A 25,366-nucleotide genomic window follows, 5' to 3' on the forward strand; every position below is an offset into this window, starting at 1 on the left:
AATTAGTTTGGGGAGCTATACAGGGCAGGGAATTATGCATTATTTACAAATGTCCACTTGTCCTAGTTATGTGTGTCGTTTCATCTCAGTCTTGTAGATCACAGCAAGCTCCTCTGAATTGTAGACCTGGGTGATCATGTAGACCTGTTGCGTAGACCTTAGGGAGATGGGCTTAGGGATAAGAAATAGAAGGCAAATTTGAATTTTGGGGTAGAAATAAGACTGACTGACTGCATTTTAGATGGAGAGATAAAGCTGGCAAGGTACTGGTATAGAGGAAATGCCCATCATTGAATATTTTGGCTCTGGGTGGAAGGAAAATTCTATTTTCTATCAAATGTTTAATGATTCTGCTACTACCCAAAGCTGCCCCCCACCATGCTTTTAGTAATGGGCAATACTGCTAGCCCACTTTATCAGTCTTCTAATGGTGTACAGCCTCATGCATTAACTCCCAGAGTAAATATACAGCCAATGCACCAATCTACTAGCAGAAACTAAATACCGTAGTTTGCTGTTAAATTCAGTCATACAGATGGAGATGATGTTGCATAGTTGCCAACATTTGAAAAAAAAAATTCCCGGGACACTTTGCAGCACAGCTATCAATTACTACCGTGAAAATTTACCACACCGACTGCCACAAAGCTCCGCCCACTCTGGCCAACCCACATAGTTAATCTTTGCCTACTTATCACAGTCAGATTACAGGGTTTATTCAATATAGAGAGAATCACAGGGAATTGAGATGGAAATTTTAAACTTAAGACCAAAGTAGCCGAGTTGGAAAAATTCTCCCATTCAGCTGCATTATTTCGACCTAAAGTTTGAAATTCCCATCTCTGTCCCCTGCAGTTCTCTCTTCATTGAGTAGACCTTTATAACAGCAAGTTCCCACCAACAGTACCAGCATGCTTGGTATATGATAGATACATTCACAGCACAGCATCTATATCAGAAAGGTACATTGTATCACTTTAATGTGAGTTGGGTATCAGTGGTGACACTGTCAGTACAAATATCGAAAGACCTTGTGCAGATGTGCTTCAGTCAGAGAGTTGTATCTACACCATAGAACATACATTAGTTCACAAAAATAATTATATTGGGGAGTGAATATAGTAAATTAAAAAAAAGCTGACAATAGGAAATTTAAAGATATTAAAGGATACTTTACAGAATGGAATTAAAGAGAGAAATGGGAGCAAAAGCAAAACATATGCACATATTCCATTAGCCCCCTTTCACACCCCCAATTCAACATGTCTCAGATTGAGACTTCAGTCACCACTCCACTGCTTCTGATTCCTCTAGTTCCTGGAATCTGTGGGTATTATACATGTATTATACAGAGAGCAGCACTATATAGGGAGCACTGACTGTCCCAGGGTATTATACACACAGACCTGTATTATACAGAGAGCAGTATTATACAGATAGCTGAGGATATACCCCATGTCCCAATCTCTAGACCAGGGATAGGAAACCTTCCGCACCCCAGATGTTGTGGACTACATCCCCCATAATGCTGGCAAAGCATCATTGGAGGTGTAGTCCAAAACATCTGGAGTGCCAAAGGTTGCCTATGCCTGCTCTAGACTACTAGTACCTGTCAACAGCAGCTCCCAAATGCGTGTAACAGGGCTGGGCAATGTATGCCAGCCCTATGTATTATATATTACACAGTAGGCACACAAGCTCACTGATACATAGGCTCAAAGACAGACATGTTCACTGACACAAACTCACTGATACACACAAATAGGATCACTAACAGACAAAACTCTCTGACACACACAAGCTTACTACAGACAAACTCACTTGTATAGTCACACAAGGCTCACTACAGACAAGCTCAATGACACACACATGTTCACTGACACACACAAGCTCACTAAATACAAGCTCACTGACAAACACATGCTTACTAAATACAAGCTCTGACACACCCATGCTCACTACAGACAAGCTTACTGACACATACAAGCAGTGCCATCTTGACAGTGTTTTGGGCCCCTGGGCAAAGCAAGTGTACTGTGGCCCTTCCTACACAACAACTTACAGGAATAAAAATTTAAATTATCAATAAAATGAAGCTTATATTTATTGGTACCTCCAACAAATGCAATACATACACGCAAACTGCTGAATAAAGTCAAACTGCTGAACACATTTACACACAGACTGTTGAATACACAGACAGACTGCTGAGTAACGGGTTAAACAATAAATCTCTGGTTTTGACTTTGTGATAACCATCACATATATGGCTGTGTGCTTGAAAAACTGTGATTTAATTCCTAGGCCACCACCCCCAAGTATAATTAATGTAAACTCACCAAGTAGTAATTAAAGTTAAGTTACCATAGCTCCATTAGATAAAAATAAAATGTAACGGCTGACAATATTGTTCTGTAACAAGTTCACCTTTCCTGCATGACACAATGTCTTGGAGAGAAATTATTACTAACAGACTCATGCTTGTGCATTAAACTCAAATATTGTGTGTAGGAAATTGTTCTATTGTTATAAAACAAGAATAGGCAAATACATTGGAATATTTTAGAAAAGGGCATTAGGAAGATTTCACTCATGCCCATAACCGTTTTGAATTGATTTATACAAAGAAATATTTATTGGACAGATCCGCGTTTAGACATTTATTTGTACAGATTTATTGAATGATAAAATTGCTCTTACTCTTTAATCTGTTATTCATTTCAAATACAGTTTGTAGGGCTTGTTTGTGGACATGAAAATGCATCAGTCGAAAAATATTGCTGATTATAATGTTGAGATGAAGGGGGGGAGAGCGGATGTAAAAAGACTGACAGCACACTTATGATAGTTACTGTGCACCTGCGGTCTTCTTTTAGCACTTTCTACCCAAGCTCAAATTATTGCACACTGTTTTCACCAAGTCAGTCACGTACAAAAGCATTAGTGGATGGATCAATCAAAGCTTTAAAGCCAAGTCTTACATCTTTGCTATTAATTAATGAACTCATTAGTTTGTCAGACCTAGCTTGTCATCGTTGGTTAATTGGCTTTTTGATTATTTAATTAGTTCACTGTGTGATTATAATTGCACATAGAAAAAAAAGAATATATATATAAAAAAATTCTTATACACATAGAATACTGCATTTTTACTTTTGGAACAAGTCGAAATATTGTATCTTTTATGGAGGTTAATTTACTAAATTAAGAATTGTGGAGAATTAAGAACTACAAAATGTAGGAAAATAGTCAGATTGTGTTAAAAATACATTGGCTATTTTAGGCTGTAATTTGCAATCCCAATGTAATTTCTTCAGTTACTGGATTAGTGACTAAACACCAGTTTGATGTTTAGATGGATACTCCACTACTTAAATAAAAAGTAATTAACATCACTGTTTAGTAGTGCTTTGTATTATACAATTTTTTTCACTGGGGTAAATCTCTTGTCTGCAGCCTTTGCAAGCCCTCCCCTTCTAACCCCGCCCAGACTTTCTGTGGCTGTCCAATCACAGATATCCTATTGCAGCTCAACAAGAATTCTTTGCACGGCAGGTGCTCCGGGCAATTCCTGCCTCTGCCGTTTATTTCCACTGAGAGAAACTACCTGGAAATAACAGGGCCGCAGTAAAAACAGAGCGAAAACGAGCTACAGCTTTGGGAAACTCAATCGCTTCTCCTTTAAGTAAATACCTGCTCAGGACTCAAATTAGTTTTTGCTCACTTGTGCCATTGCAGGGTTTCCCCAGCATTCTGGATGCCAGAACCTGTGGCTTTGCCCCATTTATGTTGCAATGTGTGCGCTGATTACATCTAGCAGCATTAATGTTGGGAGACTCACATGTTTTGGGTCATGGCTACCTACATAATGAGCCAGACTATAAATAGGTCGTTAGGGCTTTGTTCTATGGGCTCTTGTGATTCTATTGACTCTATTTCAGTCCCAACTGTGCATTATATATCACTACTACTGTCTATATGCTTTCGACTTTGGCTTATCCTGATTACTCTGTTCTCTATTTTCCTTGACTCAGATATTGTATTTCATTCCCCTGAATTCTGGTTCCCTTTGACCTTGACCTGTCTCTGACCATTCTCTACCCGAATTTAAGTACAGTCTGGCCACTCTTTGAACCTGCATACTGCCCCCTTTGTAAGATACACTCTGCATGTTGGCTCTAACTATTGGTAGTTAGTAGACTAATAGACCAAATGAAAATGTAGTTTTTAAAGGGTAGAAAAAATGTACGAGCATTAAGAATTGCTGTAAATGCAGTTTTTTAAGGACTAAAATACTTTCGCCTGGCTTCCAGGATTAGATGGCCAGAGGAAGGGGATTACAAATCGTTGCAGGAGGCCAATGTGTTTATTAGTACAGGAAGATTTTAACATTGTGCAATTAGACAAACCACTCATTCAGGATTAGTGTGCAGCAACGTACTCATTTTTAAGTGATACTGTGAATGCATGTTCTGGCTTGTTATCTGATAAAAGGGTTTTTGCACAATGAACTGTACATGTGGTTAAGTTTCCTGAATGCGCGTACATTAGAATGCAGTGAAAGAGCTAGACTTGAGGTTACTGTGACCTGTATAAAAGTTATTAACTTCAATTGGGATCAACATTTCAGAGAAAAAGTAGAAATAATCATCATTAAAGTACTCCGTGCTGAGGAATCTTCCAAATCGAGGTGTTCTGACAAGCACTGGCAATGCAAGCACAATCTTTCAACATAAAAAACAAAAAACAAATTGGAATAATTTATTAAAAAATATAATTATATTTGGCAGCAAAGCTGAATGACGTGTGATAATGAAAAATGTGGGGGTTATTAATGGACACAGTGAGTTTTAGCTTATAGCTGAGTTGGATAATTGCTTTAATTTTTGTTCAAATTGTCAACTCACTGTTTAGTGAATAAGTCCAAAGTGCAGAAGTATGAGTCACGATCTCTGATGGCAAAAAAAATCAGGCATTTGTCTGCATTTAAAGTGAGCCCTGTTGGTAAAGGAATACTCTGGGCACCATAACATCTTCATTTGTTATGTTTTTTTTTATGGTGGCTGCAAATCCTGGGCAATATCTTTCCTTACAGGTTAAACCATTTACAAACTGTTTAAACCCAAAGTGTTGGATGCTTCAATGAGGAAGTGTATTGCCATTTTTTTCAACTTTGTACTTACAAAGTCAATAAACCAGGGATTGACAAATCTGCTTGGAATCTAAGAGCCAGCTAAAATGCTTTACTATGGGAAAACATTGGCCTGGCTGAGATCATCAAGATTGATTACCTGAGCCATGGAGGTGGAGCCAGCAACGGCGAGACCTGCACAGCTGATTTAAAAAGGGTGAGTAAAATAACCTTTCCCATGCGATCGAAGGGGGCCAGTCACCTAAACAAGACACTCTCACTGATTTGACACACACTCACACACTGACAGATACACTCTCAATGACAGACACTCTCTCTCAAACACACACTTCGTCGTTTACTGATGCTAAGGCCGGAGTGAGGTCTCATTCCATATACAGGTAGTCTTCACTTAACGACTGAGCTTTTTAACAACGGCCCGGACATACGACCAGCTTTCTAGCGCAGGGATTTTTGGTATTCTCAGAACATAGATGACAGGCATTCTATGTTCTGGTGTGCTTGTCTATGTTTGGGGACATTTCCCCCGTACATAGACCTGCACTGGTGCATATGCTCTGCATGGAAACGCTGAACAGTGCTGCACACTGCGTGATTGCCACTTAAGTTGTTACTAGACAGCAGTGTAAACACTGCCTTTTCTCTGAAATAAAACGTTCTTTTTGGGGCAAAATTGCTTCAATGTAAGGTTTTTTTTTTTTTTTATAATTCTTTATTTTTGTAGTGAATAGGGTATCAAACAAGCTCATGTAGACATTTCATGAAAATATTCAAACAAACAATACATATTATTGTAGGCCTCATATGGAATGTCAGAGAAAGACTATACTCTTTCTAGAAAAAAAGAAAAACAACAAGAGCACTGTTCTAGGAGGTGAAAGAAATAGTGGATAACAAGGCCCGGACTGGCCCACCAGGACAGGATACCAGGAAATTTCTGTGTGGTCGGTCCGGAGGGAGAGAAAGAGAGAGATGGGAGACAGAGAGACACGGGGAAAGGGGGGAGAAAGAGACAGAGGGGAAGAGAGAGACTGGAAAGGAGAGGAGGCCTGAACACAGAGGAGCAGTGAGGGGGGAGAGAGAAACATTCAGAGGGACTGGGGGCGAGACAAAGAGGCACACTGAGGGGCTTGAGGTAGAAAGAGACACACATAGGGGATATATATATATATATATATATATGTATGTAATGGATAGTGTCTGAGATTGTTGGTTGTGCCGAATCCAACGTACGAGTGGGCCTGTAAATAAAAGAGGGCAACAGAGAAGCTCAAGGAAAAACACACTTTATTGCATTTAGTACATGAAGGCTTGGCGAAGCTCTCTTTCTGGTCGTGGTATGTACGTATGGTATATGGAGGACTTCCATCAACCCAGTCTCTTGATGATGTGAACCGGGATGTTTGTACTAGAGGCTGATGAAGCGGCTCCTATGCGGAAGGAGTGACCAGAGAACGAAGCCGGGTTGTAACCCAGTTTTGACAATAAGGTTCTGCCGCGCGTCGTGAATTTATCGGAGGTGAGTGGGTGCTCTTGTAGTAATGAGAGCGGACAGTCTGGTAGGTGCATGTGATAAGTTGTCTGTAGGTGGTCTAGTGCCTTAACCAGACACCAAGCATTCAGTGGGAAAGAGGGGAATAATAGTGGGGTGTAGTTAGTGATTAGTTTTGGTAGATGGGAGCGTAAGTACGTAGTGATTCTCCACCTTGGTGAGATGTGAGGTTTTGAGGCTGTGTGTGATATCCCCTTGACAAACAACGGTGAATTCTCTGGGTCTGAGGAAACCGTAAAAGGCTAGATAAATTGCAGACTTGATAACCAGGTTTGTGTTGGGATCGAATGGGGATTCATCTAGTAGATTGCGGAGTAATTTAAAGATAGGCCCATCTCGTGGTGATAAGTGGAACAGAAACCTTTGAGATACCCTTTAGGACTTTCTTTATGGGGTATGATGACAAGAAGGGGGTGTTGTTAGAGAAATTAGTGAGACTGTGGTGCTGAACCCCCGTGAGGTATAGTTTAATGGAATTGTGAGAAAGTTTTAAATGTGTATTAGTTATATATATGCAAACAAAATATTTAACCCTGAAACAGGATATAATACAGGGGATTGGCACAAGAATAGCAAGATAGCAACAACCCCCAGTGTCTAAAAACCACTCAAGACACTACATAAATCAGTAACAGCAAGCACAGTAAGGAGGGTGCAACAAACACAGTGATTAATACTTAGTACTGTGAGACCTCCTGATCATTCTGTAAAAGATAGTATAACAAATATACATAGCATAATACTGTTTACAATAAAATCAATAACAGAGGTAATAGGTCACTCACAATCGTCCGAGCCTTAGAAAGAAGGCTCTGACTGTATCAGCAGGTGAATAATAAGCTTAATAAAACAGGTATAGAAAAAACAGCAGCAGCACAGGCTGTAAATAAAAACCGTAAAGTCCGGTAACACTAACGTGTTTCAACCTATTCGGTCTTTATCAAAGTGTTTATGTCTCCCCTCGGTGCTCGTTTTTAAACCATCTATCCAGGAAATTGATTTTCATGCCATCTGGTGCTCCGGAGTCACTTCCGCATTCGTGTGTCATTGCGTAGTGACGTCCTGACGTGATACGTAATGACTGAATTGTCTGTTTAGCAGAAAGTGGAGATGTCGGAAGTCCAGGAGACGCCATAATAGTATCGGGCGTAATTGATTTATATAATAGTTCATTAAAAATCTATAACCTAGGACTGTAGAAGGACTTAAAAACAAAAAGCATATATATATGATAGAAAAACATGAGCAAAAATAAAAGCAAAAAACATATAAAGCATAACCAGTATGTAGTTCGAAACATATACAGCACACTCAAATTTATAATCAAAGGAGAACAGATCCAAAAATAGATATAGATGGATCTGATACAAATTGCATATGATATATATATATATATATATATATATATATATATAGATATATAGATATATATATATATATATATATATGAATAAAAAAATGTATGTACCAAAAATATGTATATCAACTATATGTAAAATATATTATATATATATATATATATATACACACACACATACTATAAAAATATACAAAAATTAAAAATGTAGAAAAAAATGATCAAAATATTTAATGGAATATTCAAATAAGTGCTGACATTTCAAAGTCCACGTTGAGCCCACTGGGAGACAAGGTGTCTAAATAAAATTTCCACCTCCTCTCGAAGCAGCTCAACGTGGACTCCAGGTTCCCGCCTCTCCAGTTATTTTTAATCAACTGTATGCCACAAAATTATAGTCCTGTGGGGTCTCCACCATGAACATTTAAAAAACAGACGTTATGATTTAAATAAACCTCTCCTTATATTATAAATATGCTCACGTACCCTTGTTTTTAAGCATCTTGATGTCTTACCAACATATTGTAATCCACAAGGGCACATGAGCAAATATCACATTTTTGGAATGACGTGATAAAAGAGTCAATACTGTACGGTTTTGATCCCATCCGTGGTTTAGAAGTATACATTTTTTTTGTTTGTTTTTTTCAATTTTTAAATCCCATATAGTCACCACAAAAAAAAACCTTTATTGGTATTTCTATATGTGTTAAATAAGTTATTTTTCTTATTGGGTGCATATACATATCTAGAGATAAGTGTCTGTCTAAGATTTTTATCTCCTCTAAAGACTATTTTTAATTTCTCCACTAGATTTCTTGGTCTTGTTGTTAGATATGCCAGTTTTTATCCAAGATATTTTTAAGTTGTCTTTGATCCTTACTGTAATTAAAAATCAGAGGTATTGTTTTGTTTTCTCCTTTTATACTCTTGGATTTATATAGGTATATAGGATTTAAGTAGGGATTCTCTATCTAATTACCACTTTTTTTTTTTATTTCTCCATCTAACTGGTTATTAAATTAATCAAGTTCTGTACAATTGCGTCTTAAACGAAGAAACTGACCTCTAGGGATATTATCCAACCATGGTTTAAAATGACAGCTTTCTTTGTGGATGTAACTGTTTACATCCACTTTTTTGAGGAAAGTACATATATTAATTTTATTATTTCATATTAATCTCTAGATCTAAAAAAAATATTTTTTTCTCTACTGATTTCTTGGGTTAGATGAATATTCCACTGATTTGAATTTAAAAAGTTTAAAAAAAATCTAAAAGAGAAAGCTCATCCCCCTATCATAACCAGGTTCACTCTCCAGCCATGATTGAAGAAAACAAAATTATTTCCCCAATGTGACATAAATAAATTAGCATAGCTGGGTGCAAACCTGGTCCCCAAAGGCAGTCCCTCCACACTGTAAAAAATAGTTCCCCTCGAACCAAAAAAAAGTTATAAAAATAATTCCCTCCATAATAAAATCTACCTAGTCTGTAGGGTACAGTGCAGAGGTTTCCAAAAAAAAAACCATGTAGCCTCACATCCTAGCCTGTGATCTACACATGTATAGAGGCTAGTTATGTCACAAGTGGCAAGCAAAAAGTTATTCTCCCATTTAAAATCTTTACGCATTTGTAATAAGCTCATAGAGTCTTTAAGGTAAGCTGTACTCCGCTTTACTATCGGTTGAAGGTGAGTATCCACGTATTTTGATAATCCACTAGAGGAGGAGTTAACCCTGCAATGTACATATTGCAGTTTATGAAAACTGCAATAATTACACTTGCAGGGTTAAGGGTAGTGGGAGTTGGCACCCAGACCACTCCAAATGGCAGAAGTGGTCTGGGTGCCTGGAGTGTCCCGTTAACCCCGTAAGGACACATGACATGTGTGACATGTCATGATTCACTTTAATTCCAGAAGGTTGGTTCTTTTAAGGAAGGAATATGCTGACTGAGTCAGGATTCCCTTGATTAACCCTCTATCTAGATTTTGCACACTTTTTTTTTTTTAAATCTCATTTTGGGGAGTGTTTTCTAACATTTTATATGTATTTATATCTCCCAATTGACGAGGGATTTCCATAATATATTTTTCCTATCCATTAATACAACTCCTCCCCCTTTATCTGCAGGTTTAATTTATTATTGTTTGAGAATATTTTCTCAAATTATCCATTGCATTTTTTTCTTGTCTAGTTTTTCTACTTTTATCTGTTTAATATCTTTTACACACGCCCTTTCAAAAACTTTCATACAATTAGATTTTAAATGAATAGGATAAAAAGAGGATGGCTGTTTAAGATATGTATGAATAAACTCGTTGTTTATCGTATTGTGATTTTCTCTTATTAATTTTCTCTTATTAATAGTTAATTTCTTATTAAAACCCGTTTTAAGACATACCGTATATACTCGAGTATAAGCCGAGTTTTTCAGCACATTTTTTGTGCTGAAAAACCCCAACTCGGCTTATACTCGAGTCAGAGTCTGTATTATGGCAATTTACATTGCCATAATACAGACTGGGGGGAGAGGGGTGCTGGCAGAGCTGTACTTACCTTTCCTGCAGCTCCTGTCAGCGCTCTCCTCCTCCGCGCCGTCCGTTCAGCACCTCGGTCAGCTCCCAGTGTAAGTCTCGCGAGAGCCGCGGCTCTCGCGAAACTTACACTGGGAGCTGACAGACCGCGCGGAGGAGGAGAGAGCTGACAGGCACTGCAGGAAAGGTAAGTACAGCTCTGCCAGCACCCCTCTCCCCCCACTGAACTACCAATGACACTGGACCACCAGGGAAGGAGCCCCCCTCCCTGGCCAGCTAGCAAGCAGGGAGTGGGGACGAAAAAAAAAGATAATAAAAAAAAAAAAAATTAATAATAATTAAATAATAAATAATAATAATAAAAAAAAATAATAATAATTAATAATATATCAAATGCCCACCCCCACCAACACATACACAAACACACACTGCATCACACACTCACACTTCATTCATATACACACACTGCACTCACACACACTGCATTCACTATATACACACACTGGAAATAAATATTCAATAATATATACGCACACACACTGCACTCATACGCACACACACTGCACTCATCCGCACACTGCACTCATCCGCGCACTGCACTCATCCGCACACTGCATTCATACGCACACACTGCATTCATTATATACACACACTGTAAATAAATATTCAATTAATATCATTTTTTTTAGGATCTAATTTTATTTAGAAATTTACCAGTAGCTGCTGCATTTCCCACCCTAGTCTTATACTCGAGTCAATACGTTTTCCCAGTTTTGGGGGGTAAAATTAGGGGCCTCGGCTTATATTCGGGTCGGCTTATACTCGAGTATATACGGTAATCTCTTCATAAACCTGTTTATGTCTGTATATGCCTCAAATGTATCCACTGTGCAGCTAGGTGCAAATTTAAAACCTTTATTTAAAATACTAGTTTCGGCAGAATTTAAAGCTTTGTTAGATAGATTTAAAATGCTGATCTCATTATTTTTCCTCTCTCCAATCTTTTTCCTGCCCTATTTCCCCTTCTTCTAAATCTCAGTATCTCCTCTTTGTGGGGATTGAGGTTCTCATAAGTGGTTATCTCTATCTTTTTCCTAAAAAAGTAGTAGCTCCATTAATTTCTGGATCTCTTATAGGTTAAAACGATTAAAGGCTGGAACATCTTTTCTTTGAGGGGGTGGCGATCTATCTCGATAGGATGAGTACTTGGGTCTTAGATATGTTTTACCCTAATTATCATAAGGGCGATAATCTTTTAGTTTTGTATGTATCTTTATTGTTCCTCCTTACTTCGGTCCATTCTTGAGCTTTATTTTCTACTCTAGGCAGCCTTTCCTTTATCTGAGTAAATGGGGTAATATTTGAATTTTTGTTAGATCAGTCAAATATGGTTTAGATTTTTTCTGGTAATTATTAAATCTAGGTCTTTTTCTAAAAAATTTATTGGCTTAGTCATTCCCATCTCTTTGATATCATTTTTTTATTATTAACAATGATCGATGTTTCAAGTTTATCTAATCTCTCCATAATTATTTTGCATTTCACTGATAATTTTATCTAAAGTCTCTAGATGTTTGGTTCTCTGATCCACTACAATTTGCATCATAGTGATAGAGAATGATTCCAGTGCTCCTTCCCATATTCTGATAAATCTTTTAGCTTCTCTATCGAAAGTGGGATACTTTGTGAATCTAAGACCTCGTGGTGTTATTTGGTCTTTTAGGTACTTTTCCATCGTAAAAAGACCGAATAGTTTGAAACGTGTTAGTGTTACCAGACTTTCCTGTTTTTACTTACAGCCTGTGCTGCTGCTGTTTACTGTATATCTGTTTTTATTCTGAAGTAAAATGTCTTGCCTACCTTATATGATAGTTTGATTCATACTTACTTGGAAAAGGAGGAGATTGAGGTGTCGTGCTGATAACTTGAATAAGCTTATTATTCACCTGCTGATACAACCAGAGCCTGCTTTCTAATGCTCTGAAGATTGTGAGTGACCTATTACCTCTGTTATTGATCCATTCTATTGTAAACAGAATTATGCTATGTCTATTTTGTATACTATCTTTTACAGAATGATCAGGAGGTCTCACAGTACTAAGTATTAATCACTGTGTTTGTTGCACCCCCATCACTGTGCTTGCTGTTAGTTATAAATATATAATTGTGCCTATAATATTTACACATATATTAATGTACATTTATATATGCATAATACACAGAGAAATGTAATTAATATGTAACATATGTAATGAGCAGATATTGGCCAAGTCTTGTTGCTAGGTGCATACTCCAGCACAATAACGTATTTAAAGTGAAGAGCGCACCCACAGGACTTCAAAATAAACAAGATAATGCCATTTTTTTACAGTTGTGTACTACATACATTCACCATTTCAGTCCCATTACGAAACTTTCCTTAATATGTCAAGGTAGTTGGACTGAAACATTGATTACATGCAAAGGCACGTCTGCTTAAAATAAATCTGCACTTTTGTTTATTTTGAAGCCTATGAGTGTTTTTTTCGTCACGTTGGAGTAATCGTTTTTAATTGTAAATTATCTTTTCTAACTCTGTATCAGCACACTATGCTTGGGAAACGCATTATTGGCTGGTAAATAATTTTTTCCAGAGCTGCTTTTAGTTCCCAGTCTGGCCCAGTGGATAACACGAGTTATAGAACAGAGTTGAGGAGAGTAGTGACAAGAAATTACCACGGAGTAGGTAGGGCAGCCTAGTATAGATGCATAGTGCACTGATGACAGGGCAAAAAAAAATATATCAGAATTATTGTGTAATCAAAAGGCAAACTTTACTAGGTCCAGTGGGCAACAGGTTGTGTGTGCTGGCCCCTCAGTCAATATCGAGAGATAGTGAGGTGGGAATTACACTATTTTCAGCAGCTCCAAAGAGGCTCCTCCAATCGAACCAGGGTGTCAGGCAGTCCGGTGTGCTGCTGAAGCTCGATGTTGCAGCTTCTCGGCAGTGCGTACCTTGTAAGCAGGTGTGCCGACGTGTGGGTTATGCATGCTGTGCTGGAAGTAGAGAGGTTTGTTGTGCCACCATGGGAACGAGTCGTGGCGAACATGTAGGCTACAACCGTGATTGTAAGATAGCTTCTGCTCCACTGTCTTTTTCACAGTGTCCCCCTGGGGAGATGCTGGTAGCATTGAGGTAAGTGGTAACGATTAGCAGCATGGTTCTGGGGTGTTGCAACTCCGCCAGCAGGAGGAGGGATAGGTATCCCGTCCCAAAGCTTCACCCAAAACAGTTTGCAAGTGCGGTCAAAAGTCGCAAGGAACTGCTCCACATTTGATAATAAAAGCAGGATTCTAGCCAAAAATAGAGCAAGATTGCCCAATTTAAAGGCATTTTAGGTGGTTTTTCCAGAGGAGCTGCAGCATCATGCAGCTGACTCAGTCTGCCATCAGGCCCCCCAATGTAAGGTTTTTTTTTTTTTTTTTGTCTTGTTTTGAATAGATGTGTAAAAGTCTAAATTTTGAGTACTTTTGTTGCCTCTCTCATATATTCTACCATACCCTTTAAGTAGCTCTAATGTAGAGTAATTTTCTGAGGGTCTTTGAAGGGAAATGTGTTCACATGAAAACAAAATCATTGTATTTTGCGATCAGCATCAATTTACTGAGATTACTATGAAATTTCTTTATAGTCACTGAATGTTTCTCTGCCTTTTACTGGACTAAAATAGCTTTGCTTTCTTTTATTCCTTTTAGGACATGTCCCCATCCCACGACTAGCAGCCTATGCAGCATCCAAAGCAGCTCTCACAATGTATTGCGCAGTAATGCGCCAGGATCTCATCAAATGGGGGGTTCAAGTAGCTGCAGTTCATCCCAGCGGCTTCAAAACAAGTAAGTTAATGGGTAAATGTAAATGCACAATTCAGGCTATAACGGGTAGCTGTGAGAGTTTGATTACTGTAAAACTGTGTGTATTTAAAGAACACATTCTCCAATTTAAACCCATTTGAATCCCTGCACTGCATATTTATTTACATGGGTACATATGGAGTAGAGTCTTGAAGGGACAATTTAGGCACCATAACAACTTCATCTAAATTAAGTTGTTATGGTGCCAGGAGGCCCCCAGGAGAAAGCTTACTTCAAGGGGTTAAACTGCTTTCGAACGGTTTAACGCCGATGTTGCCTCTATCGCCAGTCTCAGCTTCCCCCAGTCAATCAGTAACTACCCATTCACAAAACTGGCTTGCAAAAGAAGGTACATTTAACTCCTTGATGTAAGAGTGCGCCTGGGGGCCTCTTGGCACCTTAAAAACTTCATTTAGATGCCTGGAGTGTTCCTTTAAGCTGTGGTATCAAAATCATTCCCTATGGTTTAGCTTAGATATTTAATAGTAAACATAGTACATATCATTATTCGTAGCATTTTTAAGCTTAGAAAGCAATAATTTGACTCTAGAAATCACCCTGCTTTGTAGAAGACCCTCAAGAATGCAGCTTAGCCAACCATCCTGTTTATTTTATTCTTTTTTTCCTTTTTAAGGGAATGTATTGTTTTTTTCTCAGCTAACCCCATCTGTTTCTGTTTTTATTTATAACAGATATTTTTGACTCTCATGAAAACTTGTCTAGCCAAAACAGGAATATTTTGGATAGTTTAATGCCTGATGTAAAAGAGGATTATGGAGAAGAATACCTGGAGACATTTAAAGATTTACACCATGAAATGTTTGCAACTTCCTCTTCCGACCTCACACCCGTCCTAGAGGACGTGTGCCACGCTTTATTGGCACGAAATCCCCATTTTTCATACACCCCAGGTAGATTTGCGCACTTCATCCCTTGTTTGTTCCGGAATTTTCCTCTTTGGGTTTATGATCACTTTGCCAAAAAAATCTTCCAAATCCACAGGAATATCCTTCCTCGATCTTTACAGCTATCTCAGACTAAAAACTGTAGATCATAATCTTCTACCAAAGAACTGGAAATATCAACCTGCAAAGAGTTGGCAGAAAAGAGAATGGAATACTTTTCATACAGGGTTTTAAATGTTTACAAAACAAACACGATAACAAAAAAACACACACACTAAAGACATTTGTCAGATCCTTCCTAATGAGCGTACTATTTTTTTTTTATGTGTTTTGTAATTTTTAGTTTAACATTTTTAAAATGTAGGTGATTTCAAAGACGTAGCGATTATACATCAAAACAATGGGGAAGCTTTGCAGTGTAACCTAATTTTCCAGGATTTACGAAAGGTGTCCAAGGAGTCATGTAGCTGAGCTGTCAATTTTTAAATGTCTGTTTTACTATAAACCTCCTGATATATTGAGACGTTAGCATTTTAAGTGTATAATGTTGATAACAGAAATAATAAACATTTATTACTTTTAGACATTCAATTTCATTTGAATTGACTGTGGGTGAAAAAAGTGATACGACCACTAAGGAGTCAGAGTCCTTTTCTTGGAAAAGAGGGGGGAAGGTAAAAGCATGGTTGTACGATATAATAAGTCCACCGTCAATATCATGAATTTCCCAGAATTTGGTAAAGGGGCAGTTTAATTTTGTGTTGGAATATAGAACAGATCACCTTTTGCAAACTTGCGGAGTAAAAGGCTAACAAAGGCCACATCAGTAAACCGTTAAGAAGGTTTAATAAAGTCATGTGTGGCAATAAAGATTTGGAACCAGTGCCAATTTAATAAAGTAGAGCAGCAAAGTTTCATGAAGGCTTGAGATGGATTTAGTGCTGTCATTGGAAAAAAAAAAAAAACCCTGCCAATAAATTACTATTTATGTTTTCCGGGTAAAATACTTTACTGCTACCTGAAAACTTATATAGACCATTCCACCAATGAGCTGGCTTCGCTCGGAGAGCGACCAGAAGCTCCCTCCTGCTATGAGGAAGGAGGAAGCATGCCTGTTAACACCCCAATAAATAAGTAAAACCATTCCTAAACTTTTTAATGCTGGCATACCTTTCTTTAGTTACATACTACACACATGACATGCGCATAGTGGCCTTATCGGCATATCCAGCTTAAATTTAATACCCACCCCCATTAAAACGTAGACTACAATGTAACGTTGGAAAATATTACAAACTGCAAATTATATTTCCTATACACGAAAATATATATGGGTGGATTGGCGCTATTAATACTAATATAAAGGTGGTGAACAGCAACTACCCCCAAGTGCCCAGTAAATCACCAAAAGGCACTATACAAATATAGTAGAAAAAAGAAATATAGAAGGGGGGTGCTATAAAAACATAATATACTTATATCTGTACACCGATAGATTCCTCAGTAGTCTACCGAATCAGTCTAGAAAAATATAAACAAAATGCACATAGCATAATACTGTATGATGAAATTGATCTGAACAATTTTGGTATTGGGTCACTCACGATATGCAGAGCCTATTAAAGCAGGCTCTGACTGTATAGACTCCTCAAGTCTCCTGTAGACAGAATAATTCAGCGAGATCAGCTTCAGCCGCATCCAAGTATTCCCCCGGTCACACCACACCACAGCTGAAATCACCAAGTGGGTAAGTATAAAGGGATTTATCCCTGGTTCGGAGCCACCAATGATCTCAAACCTACCACTCACTGTAACCCCAGTGAGTATTTGCCACTCAACCTAACCCTGCAAGTTCTTAACTCAATTTACCCCGCCACAGCTCAGGTCTTGACCACCTCAAGCCACCTGAGCGCCCCCACCCCTCAAAAAGAGTGCCTTGCTAATACCCTCCTGAAAGCCAAGATTAAGTATATCATAACCAACGTCAGAGAAATGCATCCCATCCGGCCGATAATACCCAGGAAGCATCCTTTCCAGTTCCTGATGCCTCACCAGTACTCCACCTGTCTGCTTTATGAAAACTGACATAGTCTTATTAAGCTTTCCCCTACATTGAGCCACAGCGGCAAGGACCCCAGCATGCCATTTAATGCTACCGAGGGATCATCTCGGACCACACCACAATCACGTCAGGAACCAGTTCCCATATCCGGTCCACATCCCTCTTCATAAGCCTCACTAATTCTCTCTTGGGAATAAGCCCCAAATAATTTCCCACAGCATGAATTAATATAATGTCTGGGGGCCGACCCACTCCCAAACGTTTGAAAATCTCTTTTCTCACACCTAACCATTATAGAAACATTTAAATACATAAAGGAATCAACACAGTAAAGGAGGAGACTATATTTAAAAGAAGAAAAACTACCACAAGAGGACATACCGTAGTTAGATTGGCAAAGGTTTAAAAATAATATTGGGGGGGCGGGGCCTGACAGCCAAGATGGCCAGACGTGCTCTCTAAGAGCTCTTGCACTGGAGGGCACAAAAATTGACAATCCTGGTAAATCCTACCAAGCCAACAACCCATGGTGCCCAGAAAACGACACAGAACCACACGAGGAACAAAACGGTACCTATCATGCACCGCAACGATACACAAGCACACGAACCGGCCACGCGGCCTATCTTGCAGCGAAGCCTGAAGCCTGGGGGAGGCGGCCGATTGCCCGGCACAGGACCCGCTAGCAAGCGAGAAATACATGATGCCCAGCCTTCCCCTTCCCCTTCCCCCCTCTAGACCGGCAGGGGATATCCCGGTCCTCGCTGGGGACGATTACCCGCACAACAAGGCACGAACAAACGACAATACTTGCTGAAAAACAATGCTGTCAAGGCCCAAACAAGATGGCGCCAAGGTGCCACCTGCATCAAACAGCTCCCCTGCAAAACCACCCGATAGCACACTGGACTTCTTTGACCAGTTCTGCACTAGCCTATGGTCTAAACTCTACAACAGGGGTCGGCTCTTCAAGCTGGCGAGGAAAGAGGCGGCGGCATGGATTCGCCCTGCCACCCGGCGCCTCCTGTGCGGATGCCCGCCCCGAGCCCCCAGAACGGCCCTCAGACAGAGACAAGGTAGGAAATCGGAGTGGTGGGGAGCGGAGACCGGCCTCCCGGCAGCGCAGGACCACCGGGTTTGCCCGACCCGCTCACCGGCAACCGAAGCCACCGACCAACAGAGAACGTCCCCGCACGTACGGACTCATGCTGCAAGCCTATATCAAGCACCCACCATATCTGGGGCAACCCAACACCAGCAGCAAGGTATGACCGACCAACCAACCCCACCAATCCATGCCCACTTACCGATCCCAAACAGGGACCCAAGCAGTCTCCAGCGTACCTTACTCTTACTCAACTATGTTTGTCGGAGAGACCGCGGGACACACCTGCAAAGCAGGAGCAGAGATCAGTAATGGTCCCCTATGATCAGCAAGACTCTCTTACTTTATTCGTAGCAGACAACGTTTACCAATCCTGATCACCAATAGTATAGGCCATTTCCACACTTCCATATACCGTTGGTGTTGTGTTATATCTTGATGAAACAAAACTAATTCCTGCATGCTAAACTTAAACCACAGACAGTGAATACAACTGTCACTGCTATCGCCAAGCGTTAATAATGTGTCACCAACACTTTTAACATAAAAGCTGTCTTTCTTAACAATGCAATGCTACATATATATGTCTCAGCGTAACTAGCCTTGTTATATACACGTTTAACCTAGCATGCTAAAATCTAATTCAATGATGTTTAATAGCCTGTTACCCTCATGATGTTAAATATATATATAAAAAAAAAAGTGCTGTCTCAACTGCCACACTTTTAAATGTTTTTAGAAATGCCTACAGATGCTATTGTGGCTATGCATGCTTGTTGTCACTTTTCGCACAAATAAAAAAAAACATTAAAAAATATCAGGAAGTATTACTTTACTGAGAGGGTAGTGGATGCGTGGAATAGCCTTTCAGTTGAAGTGGTAGAGGTTAACACAGTAAAGGAGTTTAAGCATGTGTGGGATAGGCATAAGGCTATCCTAACTAGAAGATAAGGCCAGGGACTAATGAAAGTATTTAGAAAACTGGGCAGACTAGCTGGGCCAATTGGTTCTTATCTGCCGTCACATTCTATGTTTCTATACCCCTGAAAACCCATCCAACATAGAAAAAACTGAGGCTCGTGAGAAACCCAGCTGCATTCCCTGTTTCCGAAGAGCGTCTCTCCGGTGCGCCCAATAGATGGAGTGGCCGATTAACCATGCCACCCAACCTAAAACGAGAACAAGAATGTAAACATTGTGGAACCACAAACCACCCACCCAATCATGCCCAACATCTTTAAACAATCCGATGCGGGTGTACGTAAGAACGAAATCGGATCGATTCCCACCGAGCTTTCCGCTTGACTAGATCTTTGCCAAGCCCGAGCCGAGATGCCTCTGTTGCTGCCCCAATCCGGAAGGAGTGCGTCCTAAACTCTAGAGGGTCCAAACCCAAACTCTGTAGACCCAGACAGCATACACTAATAAACTGGAAGCACGACAGAGATGACTCGTCTTCATGAATCAAAAACAAGCCAGCAACTTCTGACCGAACCACCGTAAATAAGACATAGCACATGAGACCGGGCATAAGACTGAACCAACCAAGGAAAACAACGTGACCCGATACAATATTCTGAACACGTCAGTTTTGGACCTGCGAGATCGCGACATTCGCCAGCTGGACCCCCTCCTGCAGCTGCCTGGTTGCTACTAACTATCTCTCCAACCCGAAATGCGCCAAAAAAGGCCCACACGAAAGCCACCGTGAACAGTACCACCTCGAAACCCAAAAAACACACTGTAGGTAACGTCGTCACCAACCGTTGAAGGACCTCAAAAGTTACCGGACGTCTACTATCCAACAAACCCTTACCCTTCCGAAAACCTTTGAGAGCCTGCCTGATGACGAACTGTTTTGTGAGGTCTTCCCATCCATTCAATTTAAAAAGAAATGCTAGTGCCGCCAGGGTCCGGTGAACCGCCAATGCCTGTCCAGCAAACAGACGACACATAAACCACAAGAGCGAATCTAAATGCCCTTCTCTTGAATTTTGCCACCCAGTACACCCCAAGACCTCATCCCATGCCCTCCATACTTTGACGTCCCTGGCGCTAACAACTGCCGTATCAGCCCTCCATACAGGACGTCCCGAGCCAATCACATCTCCTCCAGACATCCCTGACCAACCTCCTGTGCACCCGGAGCCACCATCCGAAAGCGCTCCCACTGTGAACGAGACAATGCATCAGTCACCAGATTCAGATAACCAGGCACGTTTCGTGCCTGGAACACGATATTCAAAGACATGCAAAACAACACAAAAAGCCGGAGCAAATGCACTACGGGAACAGAGCACGCCGACATACTATTAATGGCATGAACCACAACCATGTTATCCGTAAAAAAGACCAAACGCTTGTTTCTCAGCTCCTCACCCCATAATGACAAAGCAACCAATAACTGGAACAACTCGAGAAAGGCCAGAATACCCATCACTGGCTTCCCCATCCATTCTACCAGCCACTGTGCCGGCGAAGTACGCACCAAAGCCCACACTGCCAGACGCATCTGTGAACAGTTAGAGATCTGCAGAGAACTTAGTCGGGCACCGAAAGTAAATAAGGGGATCGAATCCCACTTGTGGCCCTCGCCAGAAACCAGTTGAAAACCCTCCCTATGGGAATCACTCGACATGCGAAGTTAAGGCTTCCAAGCAGCGACTGCATTTCCTGCAGCATTACCTTACGTGCGCTCTGAACTGCCCCCACCTTTGCCCTTAGTGCGGTCAGCTTGTTGGATGGTAAGTGACATTCCCCAGCCAGTGACTCAATCTCCAGACCTAAGAAACTGAGACAAGTCGTTGGGCCAACTGTCTTTTCGACTGCAAACGGCACCCCAAAGAACGTAACACGCAACTGCATGCCTCCGAACCGGCGGGGCCGATGCACAAAAAATCATCCAGGTGGTGAACCACGGAACCACCCCCGTCTCATCCCTAACCACCTATTCCAGGAAGGTACTGAATTTTTCAAAGTATGCACACGATATTGACCACCCCATAGGCAAGCAAAGATCCAGAAAGTATGCACCGTCGGAAAAAACAGCCCAGAAGATGATGAAAGTCTAGCTGGACCATCAACAACCTAAAAGCCGACTCCACATCAGCGTTTGCTATGAGAGCGCCAGAGCCTGCTTTCCTCACCAACTCAACCGCATGGTCGAATGACAGAACAGAGCTCCACGCCGATATCATTGTTGACCGTGGACCCTTTTGGGTACGACAAGTGGTGTATCAGCCTAAACTTAACCTTTTCTTTCTTAGGAACAACCCCCGGTGGTGAAATCCGTAGGTCTCCAGGAGAAGGTACCCCAAATGGCCCCGCCATCCTCCCCAGCTGCACCTGCTTAAATAATTTTTCCTGCACTACTCCGGTATACTGAAGGACCGACGAGTGACAACCCTTTCCCTGAATGGAATAAAAAAGCCTTTTGAAAACCCCACCCGCAACAATCTCGCATCTTCCTGGTTAGCGTTAGTCAAGGCCACATTGCGCCGACCTTCACCGGTGTTAGCCTCAGCGGAAGTAGACTGGGCCGCGAATGTGCCCCTGCCTCCTCCAGATGTAGCCGTACCTCTCTTGAAGCACTTGTAGTAACCGTGAGCTCCCCCACAGCCGGAGCACTCACGCTTGAACGTGGCTCCCCACTTGCACTGTCCCTCGTTGAAGAGCCAACAAAATCATTTTTTCTGAGCGGTCGACAAGGAGGAAGCTGCTCCCACACTCCCCCCCTTCCCCCCCCTCCCCAAAAAGGGGGAGGCCTTTTCTGTCATCACCAATTTCATCCAAAGCAGCAGGTCCATCTGGTCCCACTGCATTCCTGGATTTGCCGACAAGCGTTGCCTAAATTGTTAATCATACTTCCACTATGCTAATCCGCCATATGTACGATAAGCCTCCAATATGCCATCTAAGTAGCAAAAGAACTGGGAACAACGCTCCATGAATTTTTCCCCCCAGTACACCCGCTAAGATACAAAAGACCCGCAGCCAGTTCCTGAAAGACTTTGATATCTTACAATACCTGAGCCTTTTTTCCTCCTCCTTCTTACAATCCTTAAGGTCATCCTCTTTCAAATTAATATACTCCTCTAGCGGGAGCAGGGAAAAAATTTCTACAAATTCCCCGCCAAATCATTTCTTTGATGTCCTGCTTAAGATGACATCCTATGGGACCGGCGAACGACATGTGCACGTTCTGTCGTGCCGCATCCCACATACACCCCAACAATTCGCTCTGCTCATCCCCTCCTCCCGCCGCAGTGTTGGCAGGAAGCGTCCCCACTTTTTTTATTGCCAAGCACGTGGACCCAGCACCACCAACCTCTTACGCTTCCGCCCTCTGCCTCTGTTTTGCTGCCTCTGTCTGCAGGCTCCCATACTCTCCCAAACTGCATTCCCCGAACTTCCCCTTCGCTCCAAGTGTGCAATAAAAAACTTAAACTATCCAAGAGACCCCCTGTATTTGGTGTAGAGGGTGACTTACCACCATGACCCCCGGACAGATCTGGCCGCGGGGGGAGCAGTCCTTCTGTCAACTTCCACGTCCTGGCACCTTTCAAGCACCGCATGCGACAGATCAGGAGCCCTGAAATAAGAAGCACACCTGAGTAGTCTGTCCACAGTGACCTCTACCCGTCTAGTCCTAGGTCGCTCCGCCTCCCCACCCTTTCCCAGTCTGCGCATGCTGTCCTGAACGGCCGCAAGGAGTACGTATTTCTTCTCCTACTAGCTGACTGGGAGGCACTGTGGCAGCACCGGCTACATCTGGCTGAAGAGACCGACCGGCTGATGTGTGCACCAGCCGGCCACCCCGCTCAGATGCGGATAAAACTGAGTATTTTGCCTGGGAGCGTCTCTGTGGTCCTCCCGCTGAGGGCCAGCCACCATGGCCTCATTCTCCTCCTCCTGGCCGGCCTGGCGCTGCACCAGCTCCCTGGCCCCCGACAGGGCTGCAATAGAAACTGTGCTATCCCCACAGTTAAGACCTCGCCCGGTGGGAGCCTGAACTGCGCTGGGGACCCTTTCTCTGCCAACCAACCGTGCTTCTTTGTATGGGCGTGCAACCTAAATGGGGACCCTGGCCTCAGTCGGAGTTTGGACCGTTTTAGGGGAACCCCCCCTTCTAACCTTCCTGGCCCACTCACCCCTAAGTTCACCCATGTCCCTGAGAGGATGTGGTGATGACTGGCCATCTGAGGGACTGTGATCTGACTCACCGCTTCTATTGCCTGCATGTAGTGCAGCCTCCCAACACCTGGTGGCGCTTACCATCCTCTGGGAGCCTGCCGCCGCCCGAAACTTTGCCGTTTTCCTGTCCACTGCCTCACGACCGGGCGCCTTACAACCGCGGTCACGTGTTCTTTGACGACCAGGCCCTGTGCTGCGGTTCACAAGCGGCACGGGCCACACCACTGCATTTAATCTGGACACTCCACCGCCTGTTTTCCGGCCAGGATCTCCTGCATGAGCTCCAGTGCTCCACCTCCTCCTTCTTGCCGGAATGGCGCCAGGACTAAGGCACTCCGGCAGCCTTGTCCTTCGAGTTGGCCAGCTCGCTGGAATCGATGATGGGCCTGATGACGTTCCCGGCATTCTGAGCCTCTCTTGGGTCCATCCTGTGCTCCGCCACCATTGACCGGACATTTCACCAAGAAGGCCTCCACTGGATCCACCTGAAAAACAAAGAGGGAGACACCGGCCCTACACAACTACAGGTAAGGGTGGCTGATTAGAAAGGGGGCAATCTTTAAGATGGCCACCATATATACTCCCCCCTAAGCCCACCCTTACTAACCCCTTCCCACTTACTTCCTATGCCTGCCCCCAGGGCCGGTGCAAGGATTTTTGCCGCCCTAGGCAAAAGTAAAGTTTGCCGCCCCCCATCCCCCCCCCCGATATGACATCACAATGCCCCATGTTAACTAACGCAAGTGCTGCAGTGCCACCGTGTTTACATTAAAAGGCCTGCAGGGACAGGCTATAGACACCAGAACCACTACATTAAGCTGCAGTGGTTCTGGGGACTATAGTGTTTCTTTAATGTAAATTAGAGATTAGTGCCACAAATAATATACTAGATTGCCTACTTACAATCAGATAAGGATGGTGATGGGCTCTACCTGCAGTCTGGCTCCACTGGTCTGGTGTAGAACAGGCTCTCTGGAGGCTGTTTGTGTTCTGGGAGAACAGGAAGAAGGCTCCATTTTTTTTAAGGCCCTTTGCACAGCTCAAGGTCTGGGCACCAGGGTCCACCTTCATGTTCCACCAATTAGTTTGTTCACAGGAGTAGGGGATGTCCTGATATGTGTGTAAGGAATGCATTGTGTGAATCTGTGTTTGTATGTGTAAGGGCTGCAATGAGTGTTTCTGTGTATGTACGGGATGCAGTGTGTGCGTCTGTAAGGGGTGCATTGAGTGTGTGTAAGGAATGCATTGTGTGTTTCTGTGTGTGTAAGGGTTGAATTGCTTGTGTGTGTGTGTCTGTGTGTAATGCATTGTGTGTTTTTCTGTGTGCAAGGGGTGCATTGTGTGTGTGTGATGGATGTCAATCTCTCCCCCCTCCCTTGTCACTCTCTTCTCCCCCTCTCCCTCCCTCGTCACTCTTCTCAACCCCCCTTGTCCCTCTCTTCTCCCCCCTTGTCCCTCTCTTCTCCCCCCTCTTGTCCCTCTCTTCTCCCCCCTCCTCCCTTGTCACTCTCTTCTCCCCTGCGTGTCCCTCTCTTCTCCCCCTCCCTTGTCACTCTCGTCTCCCCCGTTGTCACTCTCTTCTCCCCTCCCCACTCTCATTCCCCCTCCTA

The 25,366-nt window shown here is 42.3% G+C and overlaps 1 protein-coding gene across 2 annotated transcripts in view; it reads left to right on the plus strand.

Annotated features, from left to right (window-relative positions):
• Window positions 1-15,978, plus strand: part of LOC134579496 (estradiol 17-beta-dehydrogenase 2-like) — a 35,332-nt gene extending 19,354 nt beyond the window's left edge. For both annotated transcript variants that reach the window (XM_063438801.1, XM_063438802.1), the window contains exons 4-5: window positions 14,336-14,473; window positions 15,184-15,978. In XM_063438801.1, the coding sequence (XP_063294871.1) occupies window positions 14,336-14,473; window positions 15,184-15,548 (503 nt within the window). In that variant the 3' untranslated portion in view covers window positions 15,549-15,978. The remainder of the gene's footprint in view (window positions 1-14,335; window positions 14,474-15,183) is intronic.
• The last annotated feature ends 9,388 nt before the right edge of the window (window positions 15,979-25,366 follow it).

Source organism: Pelobates fuscus, chromosome 12, assembly GCF_036172605.1.
Source record: "Pelobates fuscus isolate aPelFus1 chromosome 12, aPelFus1.pri, whole genome shotgun sequence".
Taxonomy (NCBI): Eukaryota; Metazoa; Chordata; class Amphibia; order Anura; family Pelobatidae; genus Pelobates; species Pelobates fuscus.